A 26,950-nucleotide genomic window follows, 5' to 3' on the forward strand; every position below is an offset into this window, starting at 1 on the left:
ATCTTTTGATGTTGATTTCCCCTTTTTAATGCTTGGGGTTTTCTTCCTTCTGCAGAAGAATGTCTTCCAAGCAAGCCACCTCTCCATTTGCCTGTGCAGCTGATGGAGAGGAAACAATGACCCAGGATTTGACCTCAAGGGAAAAAGAAGAAGGCAGTGATCAACATGTGGCCTCCCATCTGCCTCTGCACCCCATAATGCACAACAAACCTCACTCTGAGGAGCTCTCAACACTTGTCAATACCGTTCAACAAGATGCTGACTGGGACAGTGTTCTGTCATCTCAGCAAAGAATGGTGAGCTTTTACAATATGCTTGTGGCTACTAAGGTTGTTAGTATATCCTAGTTATAAATAGACATTTTAGGGCAAGTTCAAAATTAATGGTATCAGAGTTATTTGTGTTCAAGTAATAAAACAGCCATGGGGAATATAATTACTATAAAACTTGGAAGCTAGGCACTGGTAGATCCCTTCTGTAATCAGGAGGCTGAGACCCGAGGATCAGGGTTCCAAGCTGGCCCAGGCAAGAAAGTCTGTGAGACTCCTATTTCCATTTAATCAGCAGAAAAGGCCGTGAAACTCTTTATCTCCATAAAAAAAGCTGAAAGTGGAGATATGTCACAAGTGGTAGAGTGCTAGCCCTGAGCAAAAGAAGCTCAGGGACAGGGCCCAGATCCTGAGTTCAAGCCCCCCATGACTGGAACAAAACAACAAAATATGGAAACTGGTTTGTTTTTATGTCCACTGCTAGGTCCACTTGACCAAAAATACTTTATTTAATTATCTGTCTATGTATCTATCTATGTACTATGTATGTATGTATGTATATATGTATGTATGTATCTCTCTCTCTGTCTTTATTGTATGGGAGAGAGTTGGTTTCTTAGTCTCTGAATCCTTAAATAAAATGAGATGAACTTGATAATATCACAAAATAGGTATGATGAAACAGTGATTCTATAGTCATATTGAAAAATTCAGTCAAGAAAATGTATATATGGATAACTATAAAAATTTCCTTATTTCAATAAGTAAATGCTAGTTTTTATAATTTGTGAATATAATAAAACTTTTCTCATGTTCCTATATAGTAATTGTAAAAGGACATCAATGCTCCTGAGTATCACAGAGTCAGACTGCAGGACTTTGCTCTAAAAGCAGAAATAACACATCGAATAAATACAGAGTGTTAGCCAGTTCTCTTGTGTTAAATTCTGTCTTTTAATCATCAAAATACAAAGCATAATGACGTTAATTTTCTGGTTTCAAGCAAAAAACTTTTATTTTTAGCAGTAAGAAGAAACAAATCCTTAATATTTTTATTTTTTATTTTGCATCAATACTGGGAATTTAACACTGTATTATTCAAACCTGGTGCACTACCACCTGAGCCACAGCTCCACTTTCAGCTTTCATTGGTTAACTGGAGATGAGCGTCACATGGGCTTTTCTATCTTAGCTGGCTTCAAATCACCATTCTCATATTTTTGCTACAAGCAAAATTTTGGGTCTTGGCAACTGCTAAGTTTCTTTTGTCTCTAGTTTTTGTTATCTAAAATTTCATCAGAATATGTATATGAAAAATGTATAGGCTAGGCACTGGTGGCTCATGCCTGTAATTCTAGCTACTCAAGAGGCTGAGATCTGAGATTGTGGTTCAAAGGCTGTAAGACTTTTATCTCCAAATTAACCTTCAATTAACCTTTTATCTCCAATTAACTTGAAGTGGAGCTGTGGCTCAAAGTGGTAGAGTACTATCCTAGAGCCTAAAAGCTCAGGGACAGAGCCTATTCCCTGAGTTCAAGTTCCACAGCCAACAAAAATTTTGCTTATTAGCTAGACACAGGTGGTTCATGCCAATAATCACAGCTACCCAGGAAGAGGAGGTCTGAGGATCATGGCTCAAAGCTAGCCCAGTCAGGAAAGTCTGTAAGACACTTATCTAAAATCAACCAGCAAAATGCCAGAAGTAGAGCTGTGGCTAGCCTTGAGCAAAAAATCTCAGGGACAATGTCCAGGTTCTGAATTCAAGCCCTAGAAGCAACCCACACATAAAAGTATATTAACTTTTCTATTAATTATATTAGATAATGATACATAATAGTATACATAGTTTAAAGTTATAAATACATTTTGTATTAGTGTGCAAAAATGATACTACTAGATATGTCTCAAATTTTTATTGTTTTGTTTTTGTGACAGTACAGGGTCTTGACCTCAGAGGCAAAGGTGCTGTATCTGAATTTTTATGCTCAAGACTGACATTCTACCACTTGAGCCATTGCTCCATTTACAGCTTTTTTTGCTGGTTAATTGGAAATAAGAGTCTTATAGATTTTCTTTGCCTGGGGCTTGCTTTAAACCATGATCCTTAGATCTCTGCCTCCCAAGTAGCTAGGATTATAGGCATGAGCCACTGGTGCCTGGTTTTTCATTCTCTTTTGATACCAAACTTTTCCTTCCCCTGGAGCCTTTGCGTATCCTAAGTGTCAGGAAGCTAAAATATTTTGCCTTAACTCCCACTCCAGAGTACTTCCCAGCTGTGAACTCACATGGTATAATAAAAGGATTTAACAAATGGGAAATAGCAGCTGCATTTGGACATTTCTCTTATATCCTCTTTTCACTAGATTCAATGATGTGTAACAACTGTAAATCAGACCTGTAATGACATACAGCAAGTATAAGTCACTATCCAATTTTTCTTTATTGGAAAAATATAGAAAAATTGTAGGTTGCCAGGCCAACTTAAAAGCCTACACATTGTGTGTGTGTGTGTGTGTGTGTGTGTGTGTGTGTGTGTGTGTGTGTGTGTGTGTGTGTGTGTGTGTATTTGAATGGGAAGACTGTGATTGGCTAATAAATGTATAACTCATTAAATAAGAAATATAAGTTGGGCAACAGTGGCTCTTTCCTGTAATCCTAGCTACTCAGTAGGTTCAGATCTGAATATTGCAGTTCAAAGCTGGGGCAGAAAGGTTCAGGAGACTCGTATTTCCAATTAAATTGCCAAAAGTCAAAAGTGGAGCTATGATTCAAGTGTTAGCTCACTAGCCCTGAGGAAAAAGCTCTGTAACAGTGTCCAGGCTCTGAGTTCAAGTCACAGAACTGCCCTCCCCCACCCAAAAAAAAATCCTAAAAACCAACAAACCAAATTCCAAATAACTAGTAAATCTAAAAAGTGTTTATGAAGTGTCCTGAAACTTGTAGATCCTACCAGTGGATCACATTTTAATACATAAAATGATTTTGGAGAAATAAAATTTAAAAACAATTCTAAAAACAACAAAGAACTTGCTAGCACCTATTCATTTTTTACTGTTATGTAGTTCCTGTGATGGGCATCATTTTTGGAACAGAAACAGCCCCAAGAGTTTCCTATTTCTTGGGTTCACGAAGAGTTTTAACCTTGAAATATCACAACCAGAGAGGAAATTTTCTGTAAGGAAAGGTAAAGAGAATGCAAAGAAGTTCTGCTAATCCCCACTTCCTGATTAGGAATAAAATCTTGATACTTAACAATTCTGATTATTGGTAGGTGGAACTCCAACAATATAAGACAACATAGTTTTAAACAACCACATAAAAAAGAAGTTGTCTCAGGAGAATAGTCATTTTAGAAATAGAAGTCCAAAGACTAGTGTTCTACAAACATTTGTAGACTCTGATTATAAGTATAATTATGTATAGTATGAACAACAGAATGTTTAATTTTAAATTTACTGTGTAATATTAATTGCTGACCTGTATGTGGTTGCTAAAATGTTCCTGTATATAAGATTTTACTCACTTTCTCTATGTATAAGCATTGTTGTTTTCATCATGGCATCAGCAGATCAATAACTTTTTTTGCAGAGCATTGACAAAATATGGTTTTGCTCTCATTAGGATTGCCTTATGAGGTAGGAATAAATTTACACAATATTTCCATGAAATATTGTATAGTGCATTATTCTCTTTAATGTTATAGCTATGGGAGAACATAGTAATGTTTAGTGGCTAGTATATAATATTAAAAGTAATGATTTTCTGCTAGTTTCAAGTGTAGGAAGGACAGGTAAGCCTATGGATTGTGAGCAAACCTGTAAAATTTCTATAGCTTTCTTGGTCAAAATGATATATGACATCCTGCATTTCTTTTTTCCCCCTCTACAGCATAATTTAAAGCGGTATTGTTACCATAACTAGTTACTTATTAAAAAGTCCCTACAAAGATACAAGTAAAAGAATTTGTGAAAAACAGATAATCATTGTTTTCATGGAATTTAAACAATAAGAGACTTAGACAATTTCTGACAGTGATAACTGCTATGAAAAATTAGATAATATGGCAGAGAATGACCAAACAGAAAGTCGTTTTTTAAAAATATTCTGGTGGTACTGAACTCAGTGCTGCAGGCTCCAAAGGTTGTCAGGCCCTTTATCATTTAAGCCATGCAACCCTCCCTAAACAGGTCTGCTTGAAGAGGAAGCATTATGGCTGAAATTGGAATAATAGGAAGCCACCTGTGTAACAATTTGTGGGAAGACACACAACCACAGTGTATAATAAGTACATTTATTTTTCATATTACTGTTTGAACTCAACGCCTTTTTGCTCATTAGACAGGCACTGTATCACTTACGTTAAGCCCCAATCCCTTCTGCTTGGTTACTGTTTGCATAGACAGACCAATCTTAGAGCAATACATGCTCATGCCACCACTCTTGCCAAAGTCTTTAGATTGCTCTATTGGAATAACAGAAAACAACAGAGTGCTGTAGTGGAAGAAAATGAGATGAGACGAAATCAAGGAGGTAGGCAGAAGACATGTTATGAAGTCTTAGATTTATTTTATTTATTTATTTATTTTTGTCGGTCGTGGGGCTTGAACTCTGGGCCTCCTGGGCACTGTCCCTGCGCTCTTCAGCCCTAGGCAAGCACTCCACCTCTTGAGCCACAATGCCACTTCTGGCTTTCCAGTGGTTTATTGGAGATCAGAGTCTCACAGACTTTTCTGCCTGGGATGGCTTTGAACCACGATCCTCAGATCTCAGCCTCTTGAGTAACTAGGATTACAGGTGTGAGCCTGTAAGATATTTGACTATTTCAAGTTCCAGCGGAAACCAATGGAAGATTTTAAGCAAGGCTGTAACATAGTTATGCTTAGGCATTAAAAGATCTCATTGCCTGTTGTGTACAGAATGGGAAATAAGTCCGAAGCAGAGAACCTGCCAGGAAACCATGGCCATAATGCTAGTTTGGTGAGAAGTGAAAGAGTAAATAGAGAGGTTATTTACTGAAGAGTTTACAGAGTTGTGAAAGAAGACAAAATTCACACAGTCTAGAGAGAATAGTTCAAGTAAAATACATGTAGGCAGGAACTTAAGAATGATCAAGAGATAAAGTTGGTAAGATCAAGGAGAGGGGGGTAGCAAAGGAATAGACAGAGACCTTGCTGAATGATAGCCCTGGGCAAGAGTCAGAAGTTTTGCAAGAGAAACAATGGTTTGTAGGTGGCTTCTGGAGTAGGCTATAGAGATAATGGATGAAACTCCCGCAGTCCTGGAAATGAAATGTACAATGTGACAGTAAGGTAGAACCTTATATACATATGCATGTGTATACTTATATATAAGTATATTTATCTTTTTCAAAATAGTGCTTTATACAGCTAGCTTTAAATCCTTGTATAGTTGAGTAGAAAAAAATCATAGTAGACTCTTAACCTAGAATATCTGAACTCTTTATTTTATTAAAAATATTTTATCATCTTTGAGTAGTTGTACAAAGGCGTTCCCACTTAAAGCAGTTTATGAATACAGTTCATCTTGATTGATATCACCCCTTTGAACTCTAAATTCTCCTGGATGAATTTCATCTCCTATAAAAGTTTTAAAATAATTTCCCACTACAAGATATCAATAATGTCCTTTGTTGTAGTTGAAAGAAAAAAATAATAATAGCCATACTGGGATGTTTAATAAATAACTATCTGAACATTGCTTGCTTACTTGTAAACAATGTTTACTCTTTGCCTGTCTTTTTTGCTTCCAGTCCAATGAAGTTGCTAATCAGCTTTGGAGAGTGTTTTATGTAATTCATTTGGAGTCATAAAATTTCTGGTGTGGACTTTGTAACCATTTCTGGGAATGGAGTTGTTATCATTGTGTGATAACACAGTCCAGGAATGTTTAGTGAAGATTTCCTCTGCAGTCGTGCTTTTATATTGTGACAGATTTTTGAAAGATGTCTCACCTTGTTACTTTCTGAAAGATTTAAAAATTTAAATTGTTTCCAGTTTTTTGTGTGCAACATTTAACCATTAACAAAGTAATGATATCAGATTCTAGGCACTACTCACATGAAATTAATTTCCTTTTATTGACACTACAATTCAGAAAGTATAGCAATGTCCACTAGTTTGCAACCAATTTATGGTGGTAATGTTTAAATAAAATTTATATACATCTTTTGTGGTATTTGTTAATCTATGATGCACTTGGGGAAAAAAATTCACAAACCAGCAAGACTTAGAAATTTCTTCTTTAGAAATTTAGTATGACCTCACTTCTAGTTTTCAGATTTGAGAAGTGCATTCAGTTTTGGTTATGTTGAAATGTGTGTCTGTTAACACATGACTATGTTTATCTTTGACTACGAGTCACTGAACAGCATTATCTAGGAAGTTTGGTGGAAGAATTCCCATTTTTCAATAAATTCAAAGTATACTAGCTCCTGATTCAACTATCTACAAAATGTCACGAGAGAAATTTATTTACAACTTGAATTAAAAATGAAAACAAATTTTATCACATGGAATTTGGCAAAACTTGATATGGGTAATAAATATAGAAAATTAGCATTGTCTAGTGTTTTAGATGTTAGTAATCGTTATAATTTTCATGCTAAAAAGGAGAGAAAAGCATTTGCCCGAATCTGGATTGTTTATATTAAAAAGAAATTACTGGGATATTTCTTGGAAATAATCTTGATTTTGGGCATAGGAACCCATTGGTCCTTAATGATACGATACATGTTTACATGGATACTTTTTGGAAACGTTTTCCTTCTTATCTAGGATATTATCAAAATATTTATCAAAAGTAGGAACATTTACATGCTCTGGAATAGTTTCCTTTTTTCCTTCTTGGGTCTGAGGGAATCAGGTATTCATGTTAATTAATATACTCTATCATTAACATGTGATTATGTGGGCTTCAGATTGCGCACCTGCCAAAATATGATACTTCTTTGCTACATCTGTATAGACTTGAGTTTCTTTTGTATTTTGGTTGTTCAAGTAAAATTTGACCCTACTCTCTTTTTCTTTTTCTCCTAGCTCAATAAAATTGCCTCAAGAGAATGACTTTGAAGAGAAGGGAGATGCTATGTTTATTTTTATTTTAATCTTTTAGGTTGCATAAGATCCAGTGCCTTTCATTTGCAGAGCACTGACTATAACATGAATCTACTAATGAACTCCATCACTGATATTCTCTGACAATTTATAGCATTCCTATATGTGCATAAGGATTATCTTTCTTGGGATTCAGCCAACATTTCTTTAATTTTCTTTAGTTTTACTCTTAAGCTTAAATATTGTGTTTTTTTTCTCTTTCTTTCTCTTTTTCTCTTTCTTCCTTTCTCTCAATTCCTTCCTCCCTCTTTCCTTCCTTTTGTCCTCTCTCCTCCTTCTCTCTCCTTTCTGGTCTTTTTTTATTTGGGGTCCGGTTGTGGGGCCTGAACTCTGGGCCTGGGCGCTGTCCCTTAGCTCTTCAGCTCAAGGCTAGTGCTCTACCACTTGAGCCACAGCACCACTTCTGGCTTTTTTCTTTTTGCTTATGTGGTGCTGAGGAATCGAACCCAGGGCCTCTGGCATGCAAGGCAAGCACTCTACCACTGAGCCATCTTCCCAGCCCCTCTCTCTCCTTCTCTCCTTTCTTTTCCTTCCTTCCTTCCTTCCTTCCTTCCTTCCTTCCTTCCTTCCTCCCTCCCTCCCTTCCTCCCTTCCCTCCCTCCCTCCCTCCCTCTCCCTCTCTCTCTCCCTCTCTCTCTCTCTTTCTTTCTTTCCTTTCTTTCCTTCTTTCTCTCTCTCTCTGTCTTTCTCTTGCTTACTTGCTTTCTGCCCTTTTTCGGAGCTGAGGACCAAATTTCAGGGCCTTGCACTTGGTAGGCACTAAGCTAAATCACTAATTCTTTTTGTTTCTGTTCCTTTTACCTGTATGCTGCTAGTGTGCGTTTCCTAAGCTCTTATGATTTGACTTTCCTAGTCTACTATCCAAAGGATAGTTTGCAGTCTATAGCATTTCTAGATACAAGAGAAGTTGTTTTATGATAATTATTTAAGTTAAAACTTGAAAACTAATAGAAAATCTAATATAATCTAATCTAGCATGAACAGTTAATTAAGATTATTCTCAGGTTTTATTTTTTTATGGATTAACATGTTACTTGCTTATAGAAGACTTTAGATTTTTTGAGTAAGACCTTTGTCAAAGTTACTTAGTGGAAGCTGGTTTTTGTGCACCAATATTTTTAGATTAAACCGGAATTCTACAAGCATATTTTCTGTCTACAGGTCCTTTTGATTTATGCATACTTTCTGTTTTCATTTTTTAATTTACTTTTTTGTTATAGAGATAATGTACAAAGGCATTACAATTACATGAATCAGGCAATGAGTGTGTTTCCTTTCTTAGTGTCTTCTGTTCCCTTATTCTCTCCCGATCCCTCCTTCGCATCTCCACCCATGAGTTTCATAGTTCACTTTCAACAGTGTCCAGTGCACTCTACTGCTACATTTTTTTACTCTTTTTCCCTCAAATTCTGTGCTCCCCACCCTCCCAAAGATATACATGTGAATATACCATACATAAGGTAAAGAAGACAGAATTTATGTATACTTTCTTGTACAGAATTCCTCATGCAGTTCCTTCTGGTTTGACTTTGGGTACATTTCTTTTTTAATACATTTTTATTGTAAAAATAGTGTACAGAGGGGTTATAGTTACATGAGTAAGGTAATGCGTACATTTCCTGTCGAGCACTGTTACCTCTTCCTTTGTTTTTCTCCTACCATCCCTTCCTGGATACATTTTTATATTGAAACAGAATTACTGGAATGATGAAACTTGCACATTTTTATAATGCTTCTAAAGCAACCTGTTTTAGAAAGTAAAGTATATATCACATAACATGTAGTCGTTTACATATCTAATTAGAGCTGTTCATGATTAGAATAAGGTATGAGTCTCAAGATCCTTCTAGATCAGCAAGAATATGGTGATGCAGACAATGATAGGTAGCATACTTCTCTGGGAGGAGGAAACCAGGATTATATCCATATTTCTTGATATCTACTTTCTTTAACTGGAATGGGTTACTATCTATAAAGGCAATGTCAGCAGAGTGAATCCTATTTGTACCATTCATCCAGAGATTGAAAGGGCTGCCTCTTTCTTTAGTTAAACCAGCTGCTTCAAGCCTACTTTGTTCTTTCTACAAACATATCTACTCTTTTTTGAACAAGTCTTTAGTCAATGTGCCTTAATACCTTAATTTCCTTACTATACAAATTTATCACTGTCCTCTGTAGTGAAGAAAGTTTTTCTTGCCTTTTAAGATTCTCCAAGAGGAATGTGTGTGTGTGTGTGTGTGTGTGTGTGTGTGTGTGTTGTTTTTTGTTTTTTGGTGCTGTGCCTGGTACTTGAACTCAAGGCCTGGGTACTGTCCCTGGGCCTTTATTCTCAAGTGATCTACCTCTTGAGCCACAGCTCCAGACTTTCCTGCCCAGGCTGGCTTTGAACTGTGACCCTAAGATCTCAGCCTCCTCAATAGCTAGAATTACAAGTGTGAGCCACCAGAACCCAACTCATGAAATGTTCTTCTTTTGAAGAACAACAACATCAAGCTATATTTCTTTTGCTAAAATTCCTTTCAATGAAATGGCATTTATTTTTTCATACTATTAGCCGTATAGGTATTATTTTGGTGCTATCACATCTCCATAATGCCTAGGCATTATATTTTTCTAGGTGAATAAAAAAATAAGTTCATTAATATGTCTTTGTGAATCCAAAGTATAAATTATAAATCTTTGCCAATAAAATTTTACCATCAGGTTGGATTATAAATTATTTATGAATTTCAGTTGCCTTCTTAATATTTTATTAATACTCTAGACATTGGAAAATCTTATTAAAATCTTTGTAGACTTTTGCTTTCAATATAATTTAACTTGTTTTAGTTGCCAATGTGTTGATAGTATTGTGAATACAATGTTCTCAAATTTGTCAAACTTCTGAGAGGAAATGTACAAAATAATCACCAATAGATTATAGCTATGTACTAGATGAGAATCATTTACAAAGAATTAGAATTAGAGTAGGTGAGAATTGTTTTTGTAAAGGCATTAAGCTAGCCAGGATTAAATCATGAACGCATTGTACATATTTTTTGCTTTTGAATTTATAGTTAACATTTAGTCTTCAGTTGTAGTAATTTATTTGTCACCTCATCTGCTCCAACTAAAGATACATATTTCCTTGTTGTCCTCTTATTAATGTATTTTGTTTATCTTTGACTACATGTATTTTACTCTCTATTCATAGGTTAGAGTTCAGCTCTCTTTTCTATTGTTTTTGGTGATGAAATGAGGTGAAGACTGAATCTTAGGTTTTCTTTGTGGTATTTGGAAGCTAAATGAGAAAAATAAAAATTTGCACCTTTCTTTGTCTTTCTAGAGACAAACTGATCCCTGCAGCCTAAGACTTATGGCCTATAGGTAGGGGAATGCAATGCTTGCAGACATTGGGGAAATTTGATGGCAGGGTTTGACTTCTTACATGCTGCTTTGTGTTAAAGTGATGCCATTTTATGATTAGGTTCACTTTTCTTGAAATTGCAAATAGGAAATAAAGCTGTTGGTGAGTGTACAGATAGATAATTCTTTCATAAGCGTTATAGCCCCTGGGGAATCATTTTAGTCTGTCTGTTTGTTCTAATTATAAACATTTAAAACAGGCTAAGTGTGGTGGTGAATGTCTGTAATCCCAGCTACCTGAACACAAGGTTAAGACCTTATCTGAAAAAGAAAAGGGTTGGGGTTTTGGCTCAAGTGGTAGAGCATCTGCTTCACAAGTAGGGGGCCTGAGTTCAAACTTGTGTACAAAAAAGTTTAAATCAGAGAGCTAGAGTGTTACTTATATTTTGCTAGAATACTGAAGCGTAGAGATAATTGAACTCACAAAATGACCCTAAGGTTTCAGCATGTATGAGATGTAAGACAATTTGTTCACGTATCTCTTTTCATTTGACTAGCTTGGCTCTGGAAGGACTTCTCTATTAATACAGTAACACCTGTAGTAGGAACAAAATGGATTTGATAATAACCCTCCCATTTTTTTGTATGATATTGGGCCTTAAACCAGAGCCAATGCTGCTAGACAAGGGTTCTACTACTTGAGTCTTACTTCCTGGGACCCCTTTGTATTTTAGTTATTTTTCAGACAGAGTGTCTATCTAGCTTTGTGCCTATGCTGGCCATGGACTAGGATTTCCTATCTTTGCCTCGGTACTACGTGGAATTACAGGTTTACATTGCCACATCTAAATGGCTTGTTAAGACAGGATATTCCTAACTTTTGCCCAGCCTGCCCTCAAACAGTTCTCTTCTTGATTTCCACCATCACAATAGCTGGTATTATATTCATGAGCCACCGTATCAGGCCTGGGTTTGACAAACTTTAATTGGGCTCTGGAATTTTTTATGTATTGGTATTTACTGATGATACAGGGGAGTGAACCCAGGACCTCACACTTGCTAGGCATTCACTCTGGTTATTTTTGAGGTAGGGTCTTCCTTTTTGCCCAAGCTAGCCTGAGGTGTGATCCTCCCTATTTGTGCTTCTCTGTGTCACTGGGGATGATAGGCAAACCAGGATCCTCTGTTCTTTGACTGGGATTACAGGCTCTAGTACGTTTTCGTGTTGTTCAGTCCTGGGCCTCAGAGCCTGGGTGCTGTTCCTGAACTTTTGTGTTAAACGCTAGTGCTTTACCACTTGAGCCACAGTACTACTTTTATTTGTCTTCCTTCACCCCCACCTTTGGTGCTTCATCTTAAGAAAAACTCTGTAGAATCCTGACATTCTTCTCCATGCATAGAAACTTTATTCTACAAGAACTTACCACTACCCATAAGCTCTTGAAATCCTTCCCTAACTTACGCAGTGCCTTAAACCATAAAAAGAAAGTCTTTCTCTTCAGTGAAAATAATTTTCCCAAGAGTTAAAAAATATTAAGAGAAAATGCTGCTAACTCATCTTTTAAATATGTTTTTATTGTAAAAATACTGTACAGTGGGGTTACAGTTATATGGGTAAGGTAATGAGTACATTTCCTATCCAGCATTGTTACCTCCTCCTTTGTTTTCCCCTTATCATCCCTTCCCTTTCCACCTCCCTCACTCCTCCCTTCCCAAGTTGTAAAGTTCATTTTCAACATAGTCTCTTGTACATCTCATTGTTACAGTGGGTCAACCTGTATCCTTATTTCAGCATTTTGTTATTTCTCTTCCCCTCCCCAATTAGAAAAATGTATATTCAAGATTCAGGGCACAGACATCAAGCAGTGAAAACAGGAGTTATACCGTGGAGGAAGAACATACAAGAGAAACAAAAAAATCACATTGCTAACTCATCTTTGTATTCATTTCTGCTTCTAATTTGCTCTGTGCCCTTAAGAAAATCACTTAATTCTCTCACTTCAGTTTCCTGATCTCAGAAAGTCAAGATATGAACTATCACCAAGTCACTTGCTACTGCTAACTTCTTGGTTTCAAAGTTAATTCTATTAGTCAGTTCAGCCTAGGATGGCAGTATTGTTTAGATTAGTATCATCTACATGATAGTTTGACTATGAATGAATTTCCAGATGAAAGTGACTTCCTGAGTTGGTAGGCACACAGATAAGCCAGTAGGTGAACATTAGTAGAGTGTTGCTTCAGGTGTTAAGGAATTCACTGTTAGGTTTATCTGCCACAAAGCTCTTAAATGTCACTACCAAAAGACTTTGAAGTATTCTCATCCACGAGACTGCGGATCCCATGGCATTCAACCTTGAAAACACGATATCTCAGAGGCAGTGAGAGTGTAAGTACATAGAGTTTATGGACACCACTCTTTAGGAGACAAAGAACAGTAAACAAGTTGGAGCATACTAATAGGAATGATCAGAATGAATGATCTATGTCTTACAAAGAAGAAATGAATGAAACTGCAATGTTTTCTTTATGAAAAAAGATACAAAGGTTTTCTACAAACGTGTCTTTAGTGGAAAGGCTGTAATTCTGAACATTTCTATGGATAGAACTAAAGGGTGAAATAGTGTTTCCAAACACAACTGCCATTATTTAATGAGCACTTTTTATGTCATAGGAACTGTATGTGTTTAATTTTTATTCATTTAATACTTGTAGCAACCACATTTGGTAGATTCTTTACTATTATTGTCACTCTTACTTTCGAGAAATGGAAATTATGGCCAGTGAGATTCACTAGTTTGTCTGAGTTTATGTGAAGTTATATGAGTTTATATGAAGAAGATAGAAAAGCTGGCATTTAAACTAGAAAAGCTAGCTCAGATTGTCTGTCCATTGTTAACTACTTTATTATCCAATGTTACTTAGCACAGGGAATTTAAGTGATAGATGGAATCAATAACTATATTTTTAAGGAACTTTGAATTTTGAGATACGATTTTTGTGAGACTGATGGTGTATTGAATATTGTGAACCTTTTGAATGTACTTCTCTTGACAGTCTTGGGATTTTAATATGTTTCTGTATTCTGATCAGTATATTTACTTCCTTTTGTTAAATAGGATAATGGGGTCATTTAGAAAAATTGGGGCTTGTGCTTTTTTTTCCCCTGTAAATGAAAATAACATTTTAAAAACAGCAGGTCTTTTGTTTTGATGTTAGGAATCACGAATTAGCAAATCTACTTTTCTCATGGATCCATGAATAATTTTACTGTTATTAATTGTTAGTAATGTGTGTGTCATGTAGTTATGTCAACTTTGAGAGTACGTGTAAATCTAGTATGTTCCAGCAAATAGTAATTTTAAATAAAAGAAAATAGGAACATATTTTGTTTTACTATTAGAGCAAATGATACTTTCATCACAAATGATCTGTTGGCAATTAGATCCAAATTGTCACTCAGCTAAGCTTTGTTAACTTGATTAGTTTCCTTATAATATGTTACTTTCAAGAAAAAAATTTTTCTTCTGAGAAAGAACCTGTAAATGTTAGCATTTGAATCTTCAACCTACTAAAAACTTTGTTTCCTTTTAGTAGTTATTAAAATCTAGATTTGGTAGATCTTTTGGGACAATAATTTACTACCAGCACAATAGTGTAAAGCTTTTATAAGACAGTTGGCAGATAGGTTTTGAAATTCTTCAAGAAAAGGTTCTTTAAAGATTGAGGATAAAAAGGTTGGAGATTAGAAAATGCTACATATGGTGTGTGTGTGTGTAGTATCACTTAATATTTTTAACATTTATATGTACTTATATATCACAGCTTTACCACTCAGTTGAAACTTAAAATATTTAGATACAGTGAATGCTAAGGTAATGGTAGAAACCCTGGAGTGTCTCATTAAGTAAGTGCTGGGTGAAACATGTTTTAAGCTTTCCTTCAATGGGTGTGAATCAGGTCTAATGAATAAGAAGAGTACTGTAGATGGTGTGGCATGCATATGATAGATTAGATGTCCATAATAAGCCTTTTCTATAAGGAGAGAGAGACCTAGAATGAGGCTAAAGTTGTCATTAAAAATGCTTCATTCAAAATGAAAAACAAAGCAACACACAAAGCAATAAGAATGAATCCTTTTAATTTAGCTTGCTAAAAATCATTCAGGGATGGTAACAGAAGGTCATATTATTCCCTCCCCTTCAATTAGGACGGTGCCACAGGTTGAAAGTTGATTCATGCAGGTTCTTAGGCCATTTTCCAGTTATTTCAACTGTAAAGACTTCCACCTGTATGTGGGTTTTACTCTATTATACAGTCGGAATGCCATTCCTGACCTAAGCTCTCCAACTCCCAATTCCTGACATCTTATCTGAGTTGTGCAGTACTAGCCCACTGTTCTCCTCTGCCTGCAGTATGGCTGTCCATCCACATTCCTTGTCTAGGTGTGGTTGGCAGCCCAGCCAAATCAGATCAGTAGTGGACTGGAGCTGCTCCTGCAGAGAATGGAGGTAGGCCTTATGCACAGAGGGTAAGTGAGATTGATAGCATTTCTAGCAAAAGCTAGTTGCAAGTGCCAAGGTTTTCTTATCAGTGTACATTAATTGTAAAAATGGTTTATTTTTATATTTTCATACATGCGTACAATTACTTTGCTAATATTGGTCCCTTCTATTATTCTTTTCATTCCCTTTTTTTTTTACATTTTAGTAGATTTCACTATGACACTGTCTTTTGTTTTTCTCTTTCTTTTCATATTATTTCTGTCTTTCTTCTTTCCTCCCTATCTCCTGTCATCTCCTCTCTCCCTTTCTCTCTTTTCTCTCTCCTTTTTCTCCTCCCCCACCCTTTCTCTCTCTTTGGCAAGGTCTTACTATATAAGCCAGCTGGCTTTGAACTTGCTCTACAGTCCAGGTTGGCTTTGAACTCATGATTCATCTGCCTGAATGCTGGGATTTCACAGTTCTGAAGGTTGGTGCTATGGTTTGGATAAGGTTCCTCCATGGCCTCTGTATTCAAAGTATTGCTCTAGGAGGTTGTAGAACCCTTAAGATATAGTGTTGGGAGAGGTTTTAGGTCATTGGGAGTATGCCCTTCAAGAAGATTATCAGGCTCTGGTCTTTTTTCTTTTTACTTCTTTCATTTTTGCATCCTGGCCAGGTACACAGTCTTCCTCCCCAGCATGCTTTCCTTCATGTTGTGCCAAAACAAGCCCAAAGCAATGAGGTCAATGGGTCTGAAACCTCCATACTGTCAGCAAAATAAGTCCTTTCTCTAAGCTTACTTATCTTAGGTATTTGTTACAATAATGGAAAGCTGACTAACATAGTTGGTATATTCAGAATGTTATAAGAGCCTGGTCTTGATTGCACTATGATGCCTATTGTTGCTTCATTGATAGTATCCTTGAACATTTGCTTCAACTGGTATACCTTAGGACTTGTTTTGATTTTAGAAAGTTGAAGAATTAGCTAAAATTTCCTTTTGTTCAAAAATTTTTACCTAAAATTTGTGTAGCCCCTCTGGGGGGAATTAGAGCTCTTTTCTCACTTTTTAAAAATTGGAATTACTTTGTATTAAACAAACTTATTGTGTGTATTGGTTTATATGGAACTTTCACTGAAATACTTGTAGCCTTCTATTCATGAAGGATAAATATTTTAATTTTTAGAAATTAAAAAGTGAGGGCCACAATGATATATTTCTCTCTTTCAGTTTTCCTAAGGAAGATGTAAAGTAACATACAATTTATGTTGTTAATGGTTTTATTTATGGTCTATGTTGGTGCTTTGGGAAAATTGTAAGTAGTTCTTGTGGCTTTCCTGAGAGTAATCATGACTTTTAAACCTCTTATTGTGTATAATCAGTAGTGTTGATCCATTTTGCACAAATTATGGAGCAGAGGACAGTATGGGTCATCATTGCAATATAGAACCAGTGGTAATTGTCTGTGGTATAGAATGGCAGTGACCACATGTCCAAGGAAGACAGACTGACAAGTAAGTGACTATGAGCACACAAGACTGAACTTAATTCTGAGAAGTGGTCTTCTACACACTAAATGTGTTACCTAAGCTGGAGAGCCTGTATTTAAGAGTGATGAGGAGGTCTTTGGTTTGTTATTTGTAGGTAGCTACTTCAAAAGTCTTTTGTTTTGAGTTGGTCTTTAATCTCTTTGACTGAGTCAAGGTTTTATTTTTTATGTTTAGGCTATGATGTGAAATAATTTGCATTTGAGAAATGAAGCCAGCTGATCAAATGCTGATTACTGATTCATCAAAGACTCAGTCATTTATCTGGTATGGACTTTACTCAGGGTCAAAGAGCATTGGCAACTAAATCTCTGAGTTTTCATTTTTTCATTTATTCAAAGTGGAGAAGGAAATGGCTATTTTAAGGAGTTATGTACTAATCATGACAGGCACCTAAGCAAAGGAGTGCCTTTGTCTTACTCCACAGAATCACAGTAAATATTTAGTGAGATAAAATGTCTTTACTGGGGGAGGGAAATGATTTAGGAACAAAGTAAAGAGGAGGTATCTTCCCTTCCTGCCTCATTTATTTTATCCTTTTTGGTTTATTTCTGCTCAAACATATTTTGCTTCCTTTTTCTAGGCATTATGCTAGCAATAAGAATTTAGCTCACAGCATATTAAATAGCTTTCTTGAAATAAGATGTATAAACCATACATTTTACTTATTTAATGTATACAATGCAATGTGTTTAGGATATTTACAGGGTTGTCAAAGCTTACCTTAGTTCAATTTTATTTACTTTACTATTTCTAAAGTCTAGAAAGCAAAACAGAAAAAAAAAAGTTATTTATTCCTAGGTCTGTTTCTTCGGAAAAATACTAACCTAATACCACTTCAGCCCTGGGAACCCTGACTTGGGGACTTTACAAATGTCATCCCATTGTATACGCCCAATCATCTTGAAAATAGGTTTGACTCCACCTTATATATAACAGCAACAGTATGTAAATATCCAGCACTTACCAAGTATAATTATTATCTCGGTATATGTGAAAACTCACAGCTGTCTAGTTCATGTTCCTTTTCTCTCCCTGTCCACTAGTTATCAATTATGTAACTTTGCCTCATGCTGCTTCCTCTAGCTCTTGAGGCATTCTGGGCTCCTTTGAGAAGGACACAGATATTGGAAAAATTAGAATGTTGAAGCTTCTGAAGAGTATACACTTGAGAACTTTTTATTGTCAAGTGGAAAAAGAATACTTTTGTACAGAAAATGTGAATGTAAGAATATTAAAGGGCTATTGCCTCTAATACCCAGGTCTGACTTAGGGAAAGATACCAAAAATTTTTCTCCATACATTTTTAATGCTTGTTATTTTCAATGAATAGTTGCTTTTCCTCCTCCTACTTAACTAATGTATCTGTGATGGAACTCATTCCTGTGAAAATGCTATTGCAGTAAACCGGTTCTGTTAAAAAATGTCAAAAAAAGCTACACGAAAAATGTGTACTGTGTGGTGAAATATCACTGTTCAGGATAAGAATAGAATGATGTTTCTAATGGGCATGTGTGTAGCTTGAAACAAGGGATCATTCCCAAACTCCAGCACACAAAAATACTCAGGTCTGACTAACTTCTGGCACTGTTTTAGGTATTTTATATATTATGGTGAATTGTGAGTGTTAGATACTAAAATGAACTTTTCTGTTGGTTCTAAGGTAAACAGAAATGTGGCTTTTGCCTCAACGTACCTGTTTTTAAGGTTGTGGGAAGTTGGTTAGTATATTTTATTTTATTTAACGTTTTGTTTATCCCATCAGTCCTATGTATTGTCCTTAGTTTGGGATTTTTCTTCTGCAATGATTTTCAAAGAAGCCTATATTCTAATGGCTTTATTTGATTTTATTTTTTCTAGGAGTCAGAGAATAATAAGTTATGTTCCCTATATTCCTTCCGAAATACCTCTACCTCACCACAGAAGCCTGACGAAGGGAGTCGGGACCGCGATATAATGACCAGTGTTACTTTTGGAACCCCTGAACGCCGCAAAGGGAGCCTTGCCGATGTGGTGGACACACTGAAACAGAAGAAGCTTGAGGAAATGACTCGGACAGAACAAGAGGGTATGTGTAGACCTAGTTGTTGGACTTTTTTTTACTTTTTAAGTTTCCAGGCTTTAAACAAGCAAGCAACAAAATAAAACAAACAAGCAAACTAGAAAAAAGAGTGGGATTTCCAGGAACAAAGAAGTATGTAACTAGTACTAGCTAAGAAAAGTCCTTCAGATGTACTGTGGTGATCTATTGGGAGTGCTAAGCAGATAGCTTCATTTGTGTATTTTATATGGCCCTTGTGATATTATATCTTTTTTTTTTTTTTTTGTCGATCATGGGGCCTGAACTCTGGGCCTGGGCGCTGTCCCTCAGCTCTTCAGCTCAAGGCTAGTGCTCTACCACTTGAGCCACAGCACCACTTCCGGCTTTTTTCTGCTTATGTATGGTGCTGAGGAATCGAACCCAGGACCTCATGCATGCAAGGCAAGCGATCTACCACTGAGCCAACTTCCAGCCCTATATCAAGGTTTTGATCGCAGAATTTTCTTAAGTATGGCCCAGGAAAAAGGAAAGAAAAGAATTTTCCTTTCACCCTTATTTCCTTTTGTTCTACAGCCTCTTTATGAACATTCCAACTTTCAAAACGTTAAAATATTAAAAAGATTCTACTTTATATATGTTCTAGTTTTACTTTCAAGTGTTGTAGAGAACGGTGGGCTTGTAATATTATTAAAGCTAATATTCAAGGCAGAGTGCTTTGGTGTGTCATCTGCTGTAAATTCCCTCATTTAGCTTCTTTGCTCTGCACAAGAGTCTATCTACTCAGGTTTGCCTAAATCGTAGAAAACAGTGAGGAAAGAAAACTCTACAGTAAATTTTAAACAAAATAAGTGAAGTTTATGTGATTGCTATGTGATGTATGTTCTTTCTTTCTTCCTTTTGTTTTTTGAATGCACAACTTTTAGGCCTCAAAATACTCTGGATTTATCTCTAGTCTTATAAGTTAACTTTAGACCTCTGTGACACTACATGGAAACTGGGATTTGATACAGGAGAATTTTTTTTTTAGTCTTACCTAATTTGATGCTTTAAGAATAAAAAATTTAAATTAATTTCAATTAATTTTGTGAAAATCTTTCTAAAATGTGTTTCTTGCTTCCCTGTTTCAGTAACTAGATCATATGATGCAGTGTCAGCCTCTTGATGACTCCAGAGCATAATGTAGTAAATTAGGAACCCAGCTAGCAGTTAAGTGACCTCGAGTAACTTCTTAAATCTTTCTAAACCACAGCATTTGAAATTTGGTGTGATACTGTACTGGATTTGACAAATCAAACATTTTGAGAGTTAAGTGTCATAGTGATCTATAAGTCTCTTATGCACTGTAAACCGTGTGAATTTGATGTGTTTATTGATGATCATAATACTATAAATGTCAATTATTTTTACCATGTTTTAATGTAATGATGCCCCTAGAGATCATTCAGTTAAATAGGACTGTTTGAGTTTATGGTTATTTCTCTGCAATTACAAATTTTTAGTTTTTGTGTATCTTTTTATACCTCTCTCTTTTTCCTTCCATTAAGATACTGGATGATCGGGAAATTCTAGACTCTTCAAAATATGAGCTATTATATTATGGATAGGTTCCTGGTAGATTATGGGTAATATACATGATCTTTAATGGGTAAACTTCATGCTGATTCTTCTGCCCTCTCAGAGCTTTATTTTTTCTATGGATCTCTTTCATACCCAGTGAAACTTCTAAATTCATTCTTAGAATTATTTTAAATGAATCTTGTCGATTATATAGAATTATACACAGAATAATTATACTAAAATACTAAATAATTTAAAATTTTTATGATGTGGTGGAATGTGTTAGTTTACTAAGGTTAGCTTACTAACCTTAAAATTACATATTATGGAGAGTTTAACAATGTCAAACTATTAAAAATAGTTATAACCATAGAAGATATTTTGAAATATCTCTTAACAAGTATAATGTGATTTTAAAATACCAACTACAATCTGATGATAGTAAAAACAAATGTAATAATCTGTTATTTGCATAAATAGATAAATAGAAAATTTTAATTAGAGATTAATGGAGTAAGTTTACATCCAAAAAGTTCAATTAGAAAATTCCATGAGAAAATAACTTTTTTCCATCCAAGTTCAGAACCCATGAATTTTATCTTTCCATGTCTCTTGGGTTTGTGAACTGCAGGTGAAGAACCTCTATGCTAGATGACATAGTTCCCGTAATGATTGAAGCAGTTCCTAACCTGAGGTAATTCATGTTCTACTACAGATAGAAGACAAACATCAAATGAACTCTAGTTCAATGTCTAATTTAAGGTGTATCTGCATACAGGATATAAGACTGAAAATCTTTGTTGTGTTCAAATCATAAAGACTAATATTTGGTTGAAATGTTTGAACTTTACATGAAAGGTGATGAAGGAACCATTGACTATTTTTGAGCACACTTTGGTAATGGATTAGGGCTTTCCTTCAGGAAAGTTAGTCTGACAGCACTGTGTAGTACAAATTGGAGCAGAGAGAGACATTAAGGAAGTTGTTCCAGGCTAGAGATAATGAATGCTTGAATAAATGTAGTAGGAATGAGAAGGAGGATGCATATGGAAAAGATATTAGGAGATAGAATTGTTAAGACTTGATATTTAAGTGTGAAGACCACGAGAAATGGTTCTCAAAGATATCTCAAAGGATATTTAACAATTTTATTCTTGGAAGTGGTGCCTTTAGAAGATGGTAATACAATAGAAGTTTTTAAAGTTTTATAAATGGAAGCAATGAAGATTTCTAGTTTTTATTAGCATAATAGAACAAATAACTATAGAAAACATCAGCAAAAGTTTAACTCCTGGTTACTTTACGCCTCTCATTCTTGCTATCATGAAGGTTTATAATATCTAGTGTCCCTTCTGTAGAGATGGACTTTTCTATTTTCACTGTTCTAGAAGCACAATCTTTTCAATCTCAGTATTCCACTAGTCTTGGGATGACTGATATATGCCTCTGTAGTCAGCCATGAGTTGAGAAGAGGTCTCTCAAACATTATTTGCCTGGGCTAGCCTCTAACTGCTGATCCTCCCAATTTTAGCCTCCAAATCAGCTAGGATTACAGACCTGAGCCACTATTACCCAGCCCTGTTTTGACTCTAAAGTCTATCAGTCCATCTTCTCATTTGAGACATATTAACACACTGAACATTGCAAATGCATTACAGGACCCTTCCTCACTATTACGTCATGGTTCAAGAGTCATAGCATATGATTAGCTGATTGGCAGGACTTTGTGGTTAATATAATAGATGCTGATCTTTCCTGAGTCATTTTTGTCCTGGAGAATATTTTGCCTATCATATTACCTTTCTGCTCATTGCCTTCATATGCAAAAATTTAACTATATACTTTATTAGGGTCTAATGTGTTTCATTTATTTACTTTTGTGTGTGCTGGTACAAAAGCTTGAACTTGGGGCCTCACGTTTTCATTTGGCCTATTCACTATAGGTTGGTACTCTACCACTTGAGCCACACCTACACTTCTGTGTTTTTGCTGGTTAAATTGGAGATAAGAATATCACAGAATTTTCTGCTCTGGCTAGTTCGAACTGCAATCTTCAGATCTCAGCTTCCAGAATACCTAGGATTACAAGTGTGAGTCACTGGCACCTGACTATGGTACATTTTAAAATAATACATATTTGATAAAGCAGATGCTTTGATCAACTAAATTACAGCTTAGAGTTTAATTTGTCATTTCTTCAAGAAATGTCTCCTTCTAGCCATGATTTGAATAAATTGCTGAAACCCTGAGGAACAAACATGCTGTCAGAAATTCCCTGCTCCTTTATTCCAGAGAGGTTAATGGAGAGTAGATAACATTTCTACCTTTTGTAAATTTAACTTTGCTTTAGAGTCATAAATAAATAGGTGTGTAGTAGGCTGATAGATATAGCCAGACATATATTTATATGCACACACAATATCAATACTGTTGAAATTGATGTATAGAGATCATAGTGAAGCATTTATTCATAGAGTCAGGTTAAAATGTTTCCAAGAAAAAAACATCCTTTGGCTGTAATTAAATGATGATTTTTAGTTATCCTTGTATCACCCATCTTGTTGCCAATATAGCTGGGCTCTAACATAAGCGACAGTTGTCAGAAAATGAATACTTTAAAAAGGACTTCTATATCTAAATACATATATTTAATCAGAGAGTCCTTTGGCTTCTGAAAATAAGTTGTCTAATGAGAATTTCATTTGAGCAGCTGCGACTGAGGAGGTCAACAGGCACTGCCTAGGAGAATATGGCCCAGCTGGTTAAATCTGGTTGTTGTCGTGATTTAAATGGTCAAGTGCTGCTTGTAATCCAGGACCGTCTGTTTGTAAAGAGAAGAGTGAGTGCTTCAGCATAATGTACAGCTGTTTTAATCTCTCTTTAATAATAGTACTTTAGCCACTATCATGTCTTGTGTCTCATACTACTAAGTATATGATCCTGGGTGGTGTACACTGGTTTGGGTCAGGTTCTGGAGTCATGTGAGACTGCAAGAAAAGGAACACCACAATAAAACCCTTTGACTATCTGACAAAATAAGTCTCTCTGCTCTTTGATCGTTTTCAAGACTGCTCTATGGGTAATAATTCTTGTGATTAGAAGGGAGTGACAAAGATTGGAGTCAGGCAGAAGTATCAGAATGAATGAACTTTTCTTGGCAGAACCCTAAACCTAATATAGGTGAACAAGTTTAGGTAACATTCCATCAAACACACATTGGTCAGAACACATAGGTATGTGTTTGCCGTGTGGAATTGTGTGCTCCAGCTATCATGGTAACGAAAGTATGTGGATTCATTTTACTGTGCATGTAGAGAAAGTGCAGCCGCATTTGAGCCTTTGGATTCCTGGTGGGATAGACTTTCCAATGGATTATGCAGCTGTTTGTGGGCACAAGAATGAGCATGTGTTTATGTGTATATCTGATGGATTATTATCATTATTTGCATCTCTAAACAATCATTTGGATTTTTACATATATTTTCGCTGGAGTATAGTTAGAGTACATGTTGGTATGTTTTGCTCCTCTGGGAGCTTTAGTTGTACTTTAGCTGTGTATAGTTCAAGCAATGAGAAACAAATTTTGAAAGTCGTATTTATGAGGGAGCTAGATTTGGTTTTGATTCCAGTTCTAATATTTAGAAAGACAGCACAGCCTACTGATTAAGAGAGTGAACTCTGAAGTTGTCTATGTTTAAATGTTATTTCAGCATTTACCAAGTGGCAAAGAACAAGTTACATAACCGCTCTCTCTCAATTTTCGCAACTAAAAACTGGGCATTGTTATCATGCTATCATGAGGATCAAGAATTAGGTAATGCAACTAAAGCCTTTATACTATTGGCAGACATCAGGATTCAACAAATGTAGCTAGCATTATTTCCTAGCTGGGAAAAATGATTTAACCCTGCATACTTCAGAAGTTCCTCCTTCTGCGAAACAAGATGAATGATACCTCTCTTGTAGTACCGTTGTGAGGATATGACATATTTTATATTAGCTTTTCCTTTTTTTCTGTGCTTTTATTAGTTGAGGGGGGGATTTCATTGTTATATTGCTGCACGTTTACCATAAATTCCAATCAATCTCACCCTCTTCTATCACACTTCCTTTCCGAAACAATTTCAACAGGTTTATTGTTTAGTTTTCATAGTTGCAAACAACCTACTTTGAACTTACTCATTCTCCTTGTTAGCTGACTGCCCTTCTGCTAGTACCCAGACTCAACAGAGCATTTTTCTTTCCCTGCTTCCAACCCCCTATTGGTCAACAGATTTATATTAGCTTTTCTAATTATAACTCTAAATATTGTTATTGTAACTACTATTACTGTTATTGTTGTTATTTGAAGAAACTTCTAGAGAAATATTATAGGAATCTCACCCTGCACCACAGACCGATCATAGGAAATGTCCTGTGGTGTTAAGGGATTTAGCATTTGGCAGCCAAGATGCTCTTGTGTTCTGGAAGAGCAATTCAGTTTAACTTGCCTTTCAGGCTTTTTGGAAAAGCTGATACTAAAGTTTCCCCACTGGAAGCCAATCTTCCCTGCTGAGAAGTATGTGGAATGTGATGTTGTCAGTGAGAGAAGTTGGTAAAGCCTTGGAGGAGGTTTGTAGATAGTACCCAGTTAAGAGCAATGCATTCATGTTACAGTAAAGAACTATTAAATCCCATGCAATAACAAAAAGCTTCCTATTCATAACATGCTGTAGCCTCAAAACAGTTTAAGGCAAAATTTAGGGCTATTAGGTTTTTTAAAGCACTATTCTAATTGAAGGTTTTATTGGTGATGCCTTAGCACCTCTCAGATTCAAATCTTTCTCATTCTTAGGAGAAATGGGGCAGGTTTTGGATTTTTGTATACAATTCACATTAAGTATTCATTACAAAACTCCGGAGTTATTATTTCAAACATATTGGAAATTTCAAGTCATTTGAATGCTGGTGACCACTCAAATTCTTGCCAAACAAGCAATTGGGTATTCACAGCAATTTTGATACAACTTGATTTAAATTCATTTTTTTCTTCTCTTTAAAATAAGTATTTCCTCCCAATGAGATTCTGTTCTTTTTCCTTTTCTTAAAAATTCAGAATAAATACCTATCTAGTTCTGGATAGTTTAAATAAACAAGTATCTTTCAATAGAATTATACAATAACATTTAGAACTTATAAAAGGAGCTAGAACTATTGGTATTTTATTTATGACCATTATGAAGTATTAGTGTAAGAACGATGCTTGGCATATTTGCTTTGTAATTTTTATAAAACAAAATAAGCCAGCAGTGAACCACAGACATTCTGATCAAAGCCTGGTTATTTCTATTTTCTATTGTTTTGCAACTCCCATTTATGGTATAGGTAATATACTATTAGAGTGAATCCTTTTCTTAATTTCAGTTTGTGTGTCCTTGCCTTAAAAAGATGCCTCACATTTCTTGGCCCATTCCTAGCTCCTATAAAAATTATTTGCTAAGAATGTTAACAGATGCAGGCAATTGTTTCAGATTTTTCCTTTCACTGAACTGGGAAGCTGAAGGTACTCTCTTGGCATTTTATATAAAAAAAGGATGTGGCTTTCTCATGGTTTAGTGAAATAAGTCAGGTTGTGTGCTATTTGAATTTGTGGAGAGTGAGTGGATCATTAGCATTTTGCAGTTTTCCATGGATTTTTTTTTTTTAGATTTTCTTCAAGATTTATCAGAGAGTCTCAAAAAGTAAACAGAATGTAGTTTTTAGACCTCCATTGTCTTCTACATGTACACAAAATCAAAAGGAATAAGTGAATAGATAAAGAGTGATAAACATAAACATTTGTTTATTTTGTAATATTTTATGTCCCTATTATAAGCCATGAAAATAAAATAAACACCTGTGAATTCATTATGCGGCTTAATAAATATGATGAGTGCTACTGAATTTACTTACTTCCTTTATCTGACCAATCTTTGCTTATTCAGATGATTACTTTGTGTTTATCATGGTCTACCATTTTTTGTTTTAGAATAGTTTTGTATGTGTATACATTGTTTGAGCTTCGTTCAGTTTAGACTTTTTATTTTTTTGAGTCAAAGTCTTTCAGTGTAGTCATGGTGGTTGAAACTGGTAATTCTCTTGCCTCAGCCTCCCTGGTTCTGGCATTACAGCCATGCATACCCATACCTTTTAGAACTTTGTGAAAAAGAAATGTTATACTGTAATAATCTGGACTTGCATTTGATACTCATATTTGATCATCAATTTTATTTCATGCACTTTTAGTTGAGTTTCATTTCATTTTTATACAACATTTTTGCACTATTCCATAGTAAAATGCTATGTAACAGTATATTCCTGTCTACTGTGTCTGGGTACTGATGCATGTGGGATGAGTTTGTTCTCTAGGATATCTCTTTCAAGAGTAGATTTTATATTGACAAATTTTTGTATCCTTTTGCTACTCTCTTTGAAAACATTACACAAAGAAACTCGTGTGTGTGTGTGTGTGTGTGTGTGTGTGTGTGTGTGTGTGTGTGTGTGTGTGTGATAATCCCTGAAAGCTATAACTTAACAGTCTATATCTTTTGGTTCTAC

The 26,950-nt window shown here is 35.5% G+C and overlaps 1 protein-coding gene across 14 annotated transcripts in view; it reads left to right on the forward strand.

Moving 5' to 3' along the window:
• Sox6 (SRY-box transcription factor 6) overlaps nt 1-26,950 on the forward strand; it is a 375,414-nt gene that overhangs the window by 55,230 nt on the left and 293,234 nt on the right. For 13 of the 14 annotated variants that reach the window (XM_042691570.1, XM_042691569.1, XM_042691576.1 and 10 more), the window contains exons 2-3: nt 56-296; nt 18,637-18,844. In XM_042691570.1, coding sequence (XP_042547504.1) covers nt 60-296; nt 18,637-18,844 — 445 coding nt within the window. In that variant the 5' untranslated portion in view covers nt 56-59. Of the gene's footprint in view, nt 1-53; nt 297-18,636; nt 18,845-26,950 lie in introns of those variants that run through there. The other variant, XM_042691575.1, reaches the window with a different exon arrangement.

The sequence above is a fragment of the Dipodomys spectabilis genome, unplaced genomic scaffold (genome assembly GCF_019054845.1).
Source record: "Dipodomys spectabilis isolate Male_0828 unplaced genomic scaffold, ASM1905484v1 ptg000145l, whole genome shotgun sequence".
Classification (NCBI taxonomy): Eukaryota; Metazoa; Chordata; class Mammalia; order Rodentia; family Heteromyidae; genus Dipodomys; species Dipodomys spectabilis.